The sequence below is a fragment of the Balaenoptera ricei genome, chromosome 12, assembly GCF_028023285.1.
Source record: "Balaenoptera ricei isolate mBalRic1 chromosome 12, mBalRic1.hap2, whole genome shotgun sequence".
Lineage (NCBI taxonomy): Eukaryota > Metazoa > Chordata > Mammalia > Artiodactyla > Balaenopteridae > Balaenoptera > Balaenoptera ricei.
The window spans coordinates 21774886-21786979 of NC_082650.1; the positions used below are offsets into that span (position 1 = coordinate 21774886).

General features: G+C 39.6%; 1 protein-coding gene across 7 annotated transcripts in view; it reads left to right on the forward strand.

Annotated features, from left to right (window-relative positions):
• The window catches only part of ADAT2 (adenosine deaminase tRNA specific 2), a 79835-nt gene that overhangs the window by 15307 nt on the left and 52434 nt on the right, over positions 1–12094 (forward strand). For 6 of the 7 annotated variants that reach the window (XR_009506250.1, XR_009506251.1, XR_009506253.1 and 3 more), the window contains exons 3-6: positions 254–404; positions 2005–2111; positions 6189–6261; positions 6370–6484. Coding sequence is in view for 1 of the 7 variants with exons in the window: in XM_059941906.1 (XP_059797889.1) it covers positions 254–404; positions 2005–2111; positions 6189–6261; positions 6370–6413 (375 nt within the window). In the remaining 6 variants the exon portion in view is untranslated. Of the gene's footprint in view, positions 1–253; positions 405–2004; positions 2112–6188; positions 6262–6369; positions 7102–12094 lie in introns of those variants that run through there. The other variant, XM_059941906.1, reaches the window with a different exon arrangement.

Genomic DNA, 12094 nt, shown 5'->3' on the forward strand with positions numbered 1-12094 from the left:
CCTAAAGTACTTAGGTACTTAACTAAAATTAGAGCATAATTCGTGTGGCATCTCAGATTAGGTGTCTTTTGTTGGTGAGGTTATGGTACTTGAACTAGGAAATACACTGTCAACTGCTAAGGGTGTCCTGAAACCTTTATTCGCTAAAACGCTGGCAGAAATGATAGGCCTATTTTTCATATTTACTTTTGAATATTTGTAAAATTCAGTTACATGTAGCCAACAAGGTCAATGCAAGCACCTCTTCTTTCAGGCTACTCGACATGCAGAAATGGTGGCCATCGACCAGGCCCTAGATTGGTGTCGTCGACATGGCAAGAGTCCTTTGGAGGTGTTTGAACACACGGTACTGTACGTCACCGTGGAGCCGTGTATCATGTGCGCAGCCGCTCTCCGCCTGATGAGTATCCTTTGACTTCACAGGTTAATGTCTCGTACTCTTCCTGTGAACTAGAAAATGGCCAAACATTATAGTAGAAACATAACCCATTTCTACTACATGAAAACAGAGACTTATGAAACAAATTATAGGAGGTGCACATTATAAAATACAGTATCCCTTGGCCAAAAAATTTTTAGGAAAGATTTTTGAATAATAAAATTACCTCATTTTTAATATCAATAAACATATAACTATTAAGTAAGCTAGAGCAAGAAACACATGGCAAACTGTCGTGTAAAGGTAAACCATAAATTAGGTTATAAAACAGCGTGCATAGGAAAAGATCTGAAGACTATGCATCTGTTTTGCCTTTAGTGAAGAGATTATAGGTGATTTAAAATTTTTCTTTCTCTGTTAATATGTTTTTATTGTTTATTTTTGCCATGAATACCTATCACATAGGAGGCTTGAAAAATTTTAAGTCAGAAGTAAATACAAAGTAAAAAACAAATCATTTATGATACTATAATTGTAAATAAATGGGAAATTGATAAAGTTACAGCTCTTTGAATTCTGTCTTTCACATAATAAGCGATACAAATACTGAATACAGCGAGTTAACCTCTAAAGATATTTTAAAAAATTATTTGATAATTCAACAACTCAATTTCATACTTGCATATTTTTATGTACTTATTTTGCTGTGTGTGTGAATCATTTAATCACTTTAAAAATAATAGAGAGGGTTTTGAGTATGAAAATATGTACAATTTCCACTTTATAAGCTCTCTGCCCATCCTGCCTTACAGAGTGGCTCTGCTTTAGTCTGGTTTGTACTAGGTCACAGGTTGTATTTGTTTGAGGAAAGAACAGGGAAAAACCTATTATTTTTATGAGGTGAAAATCCCTGGATTAAATTCCTGCCTCCTTTCTGGCTCCAATTCTCTAATGAGTCCAAAAAATCATCTAGGAAAGATCAGAGAGAAAACCGAGCTCTGAGCATTCAGCAGCTACACAGTCAGTTTTCATTACGTTTGCAGTTGTGACACATTAGTTTCTATATTCTTTAAATCTCTTTCTTTTGTGTAACTGGATTGTGTAACTGGATTTTTAAGACGAAGCCTAAGTTTAATTTTTTTTTAATAAGTGTGGCTATTTTTTTGATAATTTATTTTTTGGCTGCGTTGGGGTTTGCTGCTGCATGCAGGCTTTCTCTAGTTGTGGTGAGCGGGGGCTATTCTTCGTTGTGGTGAGCGGGCTTCTCATTGCGGTGGCTTCTCGTTGTGGAGCATGGGCTCTAGGCGCGTGGGCTTCAGTAGTTGTGGCACGCGGGCTCAGTAGTTGTGGCTCGCGGGCTCTAGAGCGCAGGCTCAGTAGTTGTGGCGCACGGGCTTAGTTGCTCCGCGGCATGTGGGATCTTCCCAGACCAGGGCTCGAACCCGTGTCCCCTGCGTTGGCAGGTGGATTCTTAACCACTGCACCACCAGGGAAGTCCCAGTTTAATTGTTTTTAAGAGTAGCATGGGCTTTCCTCTCCAGGCTAGCTGGTATAAACCCACCCTAGTTTTGTCACAATAGGCACTTGAACTGCACACTCTTTGTAGGACCTTAATTCTTCCTTAGAAATCCCGCTGGTTGTCTATGGCTGTCAGAATGAACGATTTGGTGGTTGTGGCTCTGTTCTAGATATTGCCTCTGCTGATCTACCGAATACTGGGAGACCATTTCAGGTAACATGAACTGTTATACTTTTTTCCTAATGACTGTGATCTCACTATGGGCTTGCAAATAGTTAGCGTGTGCTCAGTACACCAAGAAGCCACGCTAGAACCAGGTGGGCTCTTGGGACCTCTGGTCAAGGTCATTGATGCCTCAGTGTAAGACAACAGGTCATCATTTCCAGGTGAGTGCTCAGCTCTCTTAATTAACAGAATCCCTCCAGAAGGAGAGTCCCCAGCCTTCTGAGTTTTCCTCTAACAGTCTTCACCCATGCCTTCAGCTATGTTTGAGGACCCTGCCACTGTGGGCGTTCTCCATCCATGCGTGTGCCTGGCTCTACGCTGTACGAAGTTTGTGTGAGGCTCTGTGACAGTAGATGCTATTTACAGTGAATGTACAATAATTTTGCACAAAGTCAGTCGTTTTGCTTGATTGCCCTGTACTATTTTTGGTGTCTAGCAATCAATACCTGTTTTCATTTTTTTTTTTTTCCTGCCTTTTTAATGTTGAAATTTCCCTCAGGCCCAAGAATCCACTTAGAAATTCTACTTTCCCTTTAACCTTGCCACTTCTCCCAAAGTTTTTATGTTTAAGGCTATGAGCAATAGGAATTTATATTTCAGCATTTGGTCTGTAGACAAATACCAGTTTCCATAAACTGGTTTGATTGTTTTTTTCTCCAGATGTAAGGTTAATCCTAAAAGTATTATGCTTTAAAAAGAAAAGGACTTAACAAATTGCTGGACATGGTGGGTAGTTAACAACAAAGACCTCAGATATTCTTGGGAGAATATTAAGTACCTATGAAGGGCTAAATTTGGCTGAATCCCACTGAGAACAAGATTTGGAAAACATTCTATTTTGAGTTTTCCCAGCTGAACATTGGCTTTCTTAACAACTCCTGCACTTTTGAGAATAGATGACTTTTAACATCACATCAGAAAAGAAATTGTAGTAGAATGATGGAGAGTAAGCAATACAGTTAGTTTGATCATTAAAAAAATCTGCAAAGTGATTTGCTTTTTCCAGTTGTTTCTATCAGTAGCTCAAATTTTGCTTACATAACTCTTTGCAAGTGAATTGCTGACTCTACTTCATTTATGAGAAAGATCTAAAGAATTTCTCAAAGCTTCTGGGCAGAACAAAGATGAGCTATTTGATATCGGACATGGGGGAACATTTTTGACCAACATGCCGGTGACATTGAGTGCACACCGTCCTCTCCTGCACGTCCCTGCACAGAGTCCAACAGGATCTGGTTGAACCAAAAAATAAGTTCACTTGCAGTGTGTGTACCTGGCCAGATTGGCCCCATCAAAATGAATGGCCATGGTTTGAAGCCACATCTCCAGATTTGATGCCAAAATATGGGGTTTTTTTTACAGTGTTTTGAGATTCTAGAGAAACTATCGATACCCCCAGGGTTCTGGATGCTGTGTTTTCTTCCTTTATTTGGCTGGCTTAGGGTGTGGGTAGGGGTGAGGCGGGAATCTGTGGGAGGTGCGATGCTGTTTTTGTATTGCAGAATTATAGATTCTTTTAATACTGTATTATAAGCAGCATTAAAGTTCATAGAGGAGACCTAGAGAACTATTCTTTTCAAAGAAGATGGTGATTAATTTACTTTACCTGCCTTGTGTAAAAAAATTATTTTAATAAGAATATGTGCTTTTTGTTAAAGCCACAAATTTGTAGCTATACTAGATGCCGGAAAAGATTACCTTGGTAGCTTAGAGGGATGCAGTTTCCTTCTCCACCTGTAACTCAGTGGGTCTGGTCCCTGAGTGCACATTAGAATCACCTGGAGAGCTTGGACCCAAGCCTGTGCTTGGACCCCACCCCAGACCCACTGAATCGGAAGCCGTGGAGGGAGGGGGAGCATTGGTATTTTTTTCAGTGAGCTCCCAAGTGATTCCACTGAGCAGCCAAGGTGGAAAACCAAGGTTCTGACTTTACCTGAGAGGAGAGTGCTTTGTGCAGCTGGGTGCTCCTGAGACAATGAGGAGAGGTGGGGGACCCGGGGGACAGGAACACTGAACAGTGTAGGAAACGCCGTACTCACCAACATGGTTAGAAGATGAAGTACTGAGAAGCCAAGGGAGGAGAGGGTTCTAAAGAGAAGCAAGTGTAGCCAGTAGTCTCCACGACTGCAGAGAGCTGAGGAGAGGGAAAAGACCAGTGTTTTGGTCAACAGGGGCCCTTGAGATATCTAAGAGGGCAATCCTGGGAGCACAAGCCAGTGAGGATGAGGTTGAGGAGGAACCGAGAGCCGCAAAAGTGACGGCCACGATTCGGGAATGTTCTCTGGGAGGAGCAGGGTATCAGCTTGCGTGGGGGACAGGGTAGAAGGAAGATGATTGGGGTTTTTTTTCCCAGCTTTATTGAGATATAGTTGACGTACAGCATTGTGTGATTATAAGGTGTACAGTGTGATAATTTGATGCACGTATATAGCAAAATGTTTATACCACAGTAAGGTTAGTTCATACATCCTTCACTTCACATAACTACTATTTTGTTGTTGTTGTTATTACGTTATGGTGAGAACACTTAAGCTCCCCTCTCATAGCAACTTTCAAGCATACAATACAGTATTGTTCTCTATAGTCACCATGCTGGAACTTACTCTTCTTATAACTGACAGTTTGTACCCTTTGACCAAAGTCTCCCCATTTCCCCCACCCCCTCCACCCCTGTCAACCACCGTTCTACTCTCTGTTTCTATAAAGAAAGTATTGTATATATGGTCATATATATGAATATTATTCAGCCATAAAAAAAGAAGGAAATTCTGCCATTTTCAACAGCATGGCTGGACCTCAAGGGTGTTATGCTGAGCAAAATAAGCCAGAGAAAGACAAATACTGTATGATCTCCCTTACATGTGGAATCCAAAAACATCGAACTTGTAGCAGGTTGTTTTGCTGGGGAAGGTTTATGCAGGCTTTGTGGGCCCAGGCAGGAGCCAAATGAAGCACAAGAGAAAGGGAGGCTCATCTTGAGCAGTGGACCACACTCGCCGGCCCAGTGCTGGCTCCATCCTCTCCTGGGCACTGCTTCCAGATGGAAGATTCCCTGGAATCTCCTCCATTCATTGCATCACTTCTTGCACCTCTGAAGGGGGCGGTGTAACAAGTCCAAACTCCTTCAAAGCCCTATATATTTTTACTTCGTTTTTATTGCTTTAGTTTCTTTCCTTGTACTCCCTTAATAATCACCCCACCCCCATCAGTTGGTTTTCTCACTCACAACCTAAGCCTATTCCTACTCTTCCCCTGAGATGATCTGCTGACTCTTTTTAAATATTCTCTATCGTTAAGGCAAGTTTAAGTTTCATTCCCCTGCTGTTACTACAATTTCTTACTCTTTCACATGTTGATCACTTCTCTGAAGGAATCTACCAAAGATAGAACAAACTGAACACTTAAAAAAAAATCCTTTGTGGTAAGGATCGACTGATTTTTTTCTTTAAAAAGCCTGAGGGTAAATATCTTAGCCTTTGTGAGCCACTTACATCTCTGTCACATATTATTTATTTTTTTAACCCTTTAAAAATATAAAAACCATTCTTAGCTGACCATTTCTAGCTGTGGACTGCCAACCCTAGCTCTATAGAATCAAACACTTAATGGGCCACCAGTAAAGAACAGCAGATAAAAATAGCTTAGTGCTTAGTGAGCACTTAATGATATGCCAGGTATTTAACAGGGGTTATATTATCTAATCTCATTTAATCCTCACAAAATCCTTTTGGGTTAATTGCTATAATTCCCTGTATTTTACATATGAGGGAACCGAAGCATAGAAAGTTTAAGTATCTTACCCAAGATCACATAGCTAGTGATTTGTACTATGATCACACAGTAGTTGATTGAGAAATAATAATTAGTTGATCGAGAGAGATGTTTGAGACCATATGTCTATTTTTGTTTTTGGAAATATGCTTCCTTACCCATGTTACTAATATCCACAAGGCGTGTTAACATTGGAAATGTGTTTACATAATTATGTATATATTGCAGTTTATGTGGGATACAATACACATTTTCCTAGGCCTACATTCATTCTCAGCTTTCTCGTTTCATCAGTGCATCCCTGGATATCGGGCTGAGGAAGCAGTGGAGATGTTAAAGACCTTCTACAAACAAGAAAATCCAAATGGTCAGTTTTCCGCTACTGTATGTATGTACTTCACTTAAATCAGTACGAAGAGAGTCTGCACGGGCCTACCTCTTCATTTTCTCTTTTTCTTTTCTATTCTTTTCACAGCACCAAAATCAAAGGTTCGGAAAAAGGAATGTCAGAAATCCTGAACTTGTTCTAATGAAAGACTCATGCTCCTGGACGACATCCTTGGACAAAAAGCTGTTGACATTGTTGAATCGTATGTTTATATATTGTCCTTAATCCATGGGAAAATGGTTTTTCATCATTTGCTCTGTTAAGGGAACAAATTAGCACTTTTAAAAAATCTGACAACTGCAAACAACTCCTAGATTTTCCACAAGCTGGAAGAACATTTTTAAGAAGGGGAAAAATTAAAGATTGACGTTTTAGAAATTAGTAAGCAGTGCCTGCTCTTTCTGCCAAAATCGTTATGCTCGGTCCAGGAAAGTGCTGACTTTCAGAGGATGTGTATATCTGGACTGAGTTACCTGGTGTGTCTGCATGGAGCACGGTGCCCTTTGGACACCTGGTCCAGGCCTGGCCTTTCAGACTCAGACCCTTTATTCTTGGCAGCCACTATGTTCTCCCAGGGTGTGGGGGGCAGTATGTGACTTCCTTGGAAATTGTATATGAATCATATACATATAGACCGTGATTCTATGGTCCTTAGAGCAGATTTTTGCTTTTATAAAGCATTTAGAGAAAATACGTACTGTTAAAACAAGTGCTTAAGTATCATTTAAAAATTACAGCATACTGCTATTGTAAAATCTTATTTATGCCTTCTTTGAAGATGAATAGTCTTAACAGTAAAAGAAATGCATAAATGGACAACTCCTTCTTTGTTATTGAGCAACTATACTGTGCCAGGCTCTGTTTGTTCGCTGAAGCAGTGAGCAAAACAAAGAATCCTGCCCTCATGGAGCTCATATTCTAGGAGGAGGAGACAGATAATGAACATAACAGATTACACAGTATGTTAGAGGGTGATAAGAATTATGGCAAAAAGAAACAGAACAGGGTAGAAGGGGTGGGCATGCCATTTGGTGGTGGGAATGCTGGTTGCAGAATTATGGTTCGTTTCATCTGAAATCAAACACAGTTATTTCTCTTTATAAAAATCCAGATTTAGAATTTAAAATCTAAAATGTAAAAGGACTTCCCTGGAGGTCCAGTGGTTAAGACTCCTCACTTGCACTGCAGGTGGCAAGGGTTCCTTCCCTGGTCAGGGAACTAAGATCCTACATGCCGTGTGGCGCGGCAAAAAACAAAACAAAACAAAAAGCAAAACTAAAATGTGAAAGTGTGAGCACAACCCTCAAAGGGTATCCACAGCAGGAAGTCCCAGGTATCGATGCTTCCTGACTGCGGCAGGGGTTGCCTCTGATGAACTGCAGCTTTGCAGAGCCATGCCGGGATGCTCTGCATCTGCCCAGAAGGGGGCCTCGCCGTTCCACCAGAAGCCCAGCTCCAGGCCCTGGAGGGCAGCTCCTCCGTTGCATTTCTTCAGTGGATTTATTTCCTTGATGCAAAGCATCTGTATTTGTTGGTTCTGCCATTTGAGCGATGTCTCTGACTTGTTTGTTTTGAATTACATTATAGGCTGGAATGTAATTGTGGTAAAGTATTTTTATATTGCCAAGAGTAGCAGTTAATCACAGTTACATGCTTCAGAGGATTTATAATTGCTTGGTTTTGTACATGTGTGTTTTTATCTGCATTTGAGAAGTTTTATGGAGAAGAATATGCATGATTTTAAATCTATAATAATGTTACATATACCTTCCCTTCAATTTCACCTACTTTAAAAATGATCTTCTCATTAAATTTTAGTGCTTTGACTAGGTTATTCCTTTTTGCCATTGGTCATGATTCATTTCTGCTTATGCTTTTCTGCAAGCAGACTTCATTGCACTTATTGTCTTCGTGTCATTTTCTTGGGGATTATTGGTAGATAAAAACCCTGGGAACTTTTTTCTGGGGAGTACCACCCTTTAAGTCCAGCCAAGCATCTTACGTCAAGTTGGTTCTTGGTAAACATTTGTTAAATAAAATTATTGATTGAAATTTAGGGAAAAATTAATAATAAGGAGAATATCTGGGATAAAAAGCCAAAGCCAAATAGTACCTGGGTATTTTAACCCAGAGATAGTCACTACTAAAAGGATCAAGAAAATAATAAAACTAAAAAGAGGGAAGGACAGAAAAGACTTACCGCTATACATATGTTCTGTCCTTGCTGTGTTTTGGAGAATGGGTAAGTGTTCCAAATTCCTAAGGATGGCTGAAAATTTTAATTCTGGTTATTACTTTTTTGATTCTCTCTCCAGTGATCGACTTATAGAATAGTCTCTCCTAAATTTTTGGTCTTAGGCACAGTTCCCTCCATTGCTTTGGGGAACAATCAGTTTGGATGGAGTACTGAAGATGGGAGGTCAGCACCTCCAGCACTGATACAGGGCCATTGTGGGCTCACAGATGTGAAGGCTGTGGGATTTTGACAGCAGTTAAGCAGTGGTGGTGAGGAGTTGAGGATGTATGATGACGTGATCCTGCTTCCTGAGTGGCACATTCTCTAGCTACTTAGACGTGGCTTAAAATATTGAAATGCTGCAGTTAGAAAGATTGAATCCAAGTGATTGATACTGATGGAGTGTGTCAAAGAGACCAGCTGAGAGGCTTGTTTTGTGTATGACATAATCCTGCAAGTTGTGGGATGCACAGAGGTTTTAGAATCACAGCCTTGTTTGGAGAAATTAGTGGGAAATGATTGCATCTAAGTTGCTGGAGTACCCAATGTTTACTGGTCTGTGCACCGGACTCTGCTGAGAATGGGTGGTGTGTAATGCTTTGGCACCTTCAGTCACTGATAAAAGATCATGTTAAAATATCTGTGTTTTCTTGTGACTTGGCACTCTCCCATACTGTGTTGTATTTGGAATATCATGGAGAGAAAATAGATAGCCAAGAACTCCAACGTAGGCAAGAACTGTTAATTTTTCTTTAAACTCTATTTGGAAATAACTTCAAACTTAGAGAAAAGTTGCAGAAATACCTATATATCCCTTATTCCTTAAACCTATTAACATTTTATACCTTTAGATTTATCATTTGATATATACTATTCTCTCTGTAAAAAATATGTATATATAAATATATATATATAAAATACATATATATCAATATATGTTTTTCTGAACCATTTAGTAGAAAGTTATATACATCATACATTCTTATATAATTCTCATATAATCATGGTATAGTTATTGACGTCAGTAAATTTAATATTGTTACAATACTTTAATATACCATTTGTATCCCAGTTTTGTCTGTTGACCCCTTCACCTCCTTTAGAGAATTTTCCCCACCCCCCTGCAATATCAGATCCATTGTAAGGTCACATATTGCATCTGATTTTCATGTATCTTTAGCTTCTTTTATTCTAGAACATTTCCACAGCCTTTCTTTGTCTTTTGTGACATTGACATTTTAAAAATAATACAACCCTTCTGCCCCACCTCCTTTCTTTTTATTTTTTTATAATGGTGTTTCCTCATGATTAGATTCAGGTTATGTATTCTAGGTGATGTTATGTTCTTCTCAGAGTGTCGCATCTGGAGGCCCCTAAAGGCCATCTGTCCCTGGCTGGTGATGTTAATTTTGGTCACCTGGTGAAAGTGTTATCTGATTTTTTCGCCAAATAATTATTGTTTTTTCTCCCCTCCCTTGCAAAGAATATGCAGTCTGGGGAGAGGAACTGTGACATTTTTTAAAAGAAAATGTATTCAACATTGATGGAAAGGAGGGGGAAGAAAAATTAATGACATATATTTCAAAGCAACTGTTAAATTATTTGATTGCGTTCTTCCTCTTTTATTACGTCTGCCAAAATTTATAAAATTCTTTACAAAATTCTTTTCCTAATAATATTTTAAATAGGGATGTCTTAAAAATCAAAAGGCAGCCTCAGAAATAAGTTCTCTCCTAATCTTTTCCTCAGCAAAACTAATAATTATACCAATTTAATTATATATCTGATAAGATAGAGTTTTGGAAAAATAGGTCTAAGATGTTTCTGATTTCACAGATGGCCTATAGTGATCCGAGAGGATCTAGGTAGGTAGTCATTTGGCCATAAAATGTGAATTCTCTTGGGTTTCCATAGAGATATCTAGACTTAAAATGTTTTAAGCACTGCTACTTTCAAAATGACTGTCAGTAAAAATAGCAAAAGCCAAGGCTCTTTTTGAAAAAAAATTAAACATCTTTTTTAAAGTAGTGAGATTCCTGGTTAAAAATCCACGTTGAAGCCAAAGCTTGTCCTTCCTAGTCATTCTGCATCAACTGGCCTTGAATAGCCCTGGGGAGAAGAGCTGTCAGGAACTGCTTTCCCTGCCTTTTGGCAAAGGAGTGAGACGACATTGACTTCATCTATGAAGACAACGGCCAACTCTTTTCTTACTCCGTGAACTGTTAATTGTGTGTGGTGAGGAAAGGGGTGATGGGTGACGTTATTTTTGTGGTAAGACTGGCATATGTTCCGGCAAAAGTTTGACATCTTTAGGATCTTTGTTTTTTCAAGTTGAGCTAATAAAAACGGGCTCGTGGGATTATTTCTCACCTGATTTTTAAGTGACCACTGGGCTCCATACCATGTATCCATGACTACCAGGGAGACTTTGTGCTGTGGTTGAAGAAGCATGAACCTGGGGGTCTGGAGCAGGAGCTGGCATACCCTGCTTGCTGGCTGTTGGGGAACAGCTCACAGGTTGAAAATGGTTTTACATTTTTAAATGGTTGAAAAAAAATCAAAAGGAGATTTTAGTGACCCGTGAACATGTGAAATTCAAAGGTCAGTGTCCATAAATTAAGTTTGGTTGGAACATAGCCATGCCCATTTGTGTCTGTATCGTCTGGGGCTGCTTCTGTGCTACAGTGGCAGAGTCGAGTGGCAGTGACAGAGACCTGTGGTTCCCACAGCCTAAAATGTCCAGTGTCTGGCCCTTTAAGAAAATGTTTGCTGCCCCCTGGTCTAGAGAATATGAAATGTTGAGGTTGGATTTCTAAGGTGCTTATTCAAGTTCTGTGACTTTGGAACTGAGTCATGTGGTTCATTGCGCAGCTGTGGTGAATCGCTTCGGTACCGTGATTCTTTTTTCAAGTCGGTTTATGAATATGAAAGAGAGATTCAGGACACTAAAATATTTACCCTGGCTTAGAATAGTTTGTTTCCTTACATACACTTTAAGGGAGTGGCAAGGAGAAAAGATAATTTATCATTTTATTTGGGTTTAGACTAAAAAAGCCCATTTTATTCATGATCATCATATAAAAAATGTTGTCAAGTATTTATCACTTTTAAGACAGTTACTATAATGTCAGAAATCTATTGGACCCTTTTAAAAAGCAGGACTTAAACAGAAACTACCTCTATACCATCCCCATCACTGTGCCTTTGCCAGTTTTCTTGGGGAACAGGCTTGGTAACCCTTTGGTGCTAGAAAAGACAAAAAATAAACATTTATTAGGTATTGTGTGTGTGTGTGTGTGTGTGTGTGTGTGTGTGTGTTTTAACCCAGCATTGAGTTCAGGGCAAAGCCTTATGCATAATAGGCAGATACTATGTCTTAATTCTAAACTGCATAGTAAAGAAGTCTTTGAGGCAGACTTCATGGAGAAGGAGGGACACTAGCTGTGCCCTGAAAGGCAAGTAGGATTTGGGAAGGCAGGTGGGAGGGTGAGGGCTGCATATGCGATATTAGAGTAGGGGAAAGGCAGTGATGTGAAGCTCCAGGCCAGGGATGCTTGGGCCAGGTTACAAAGATCC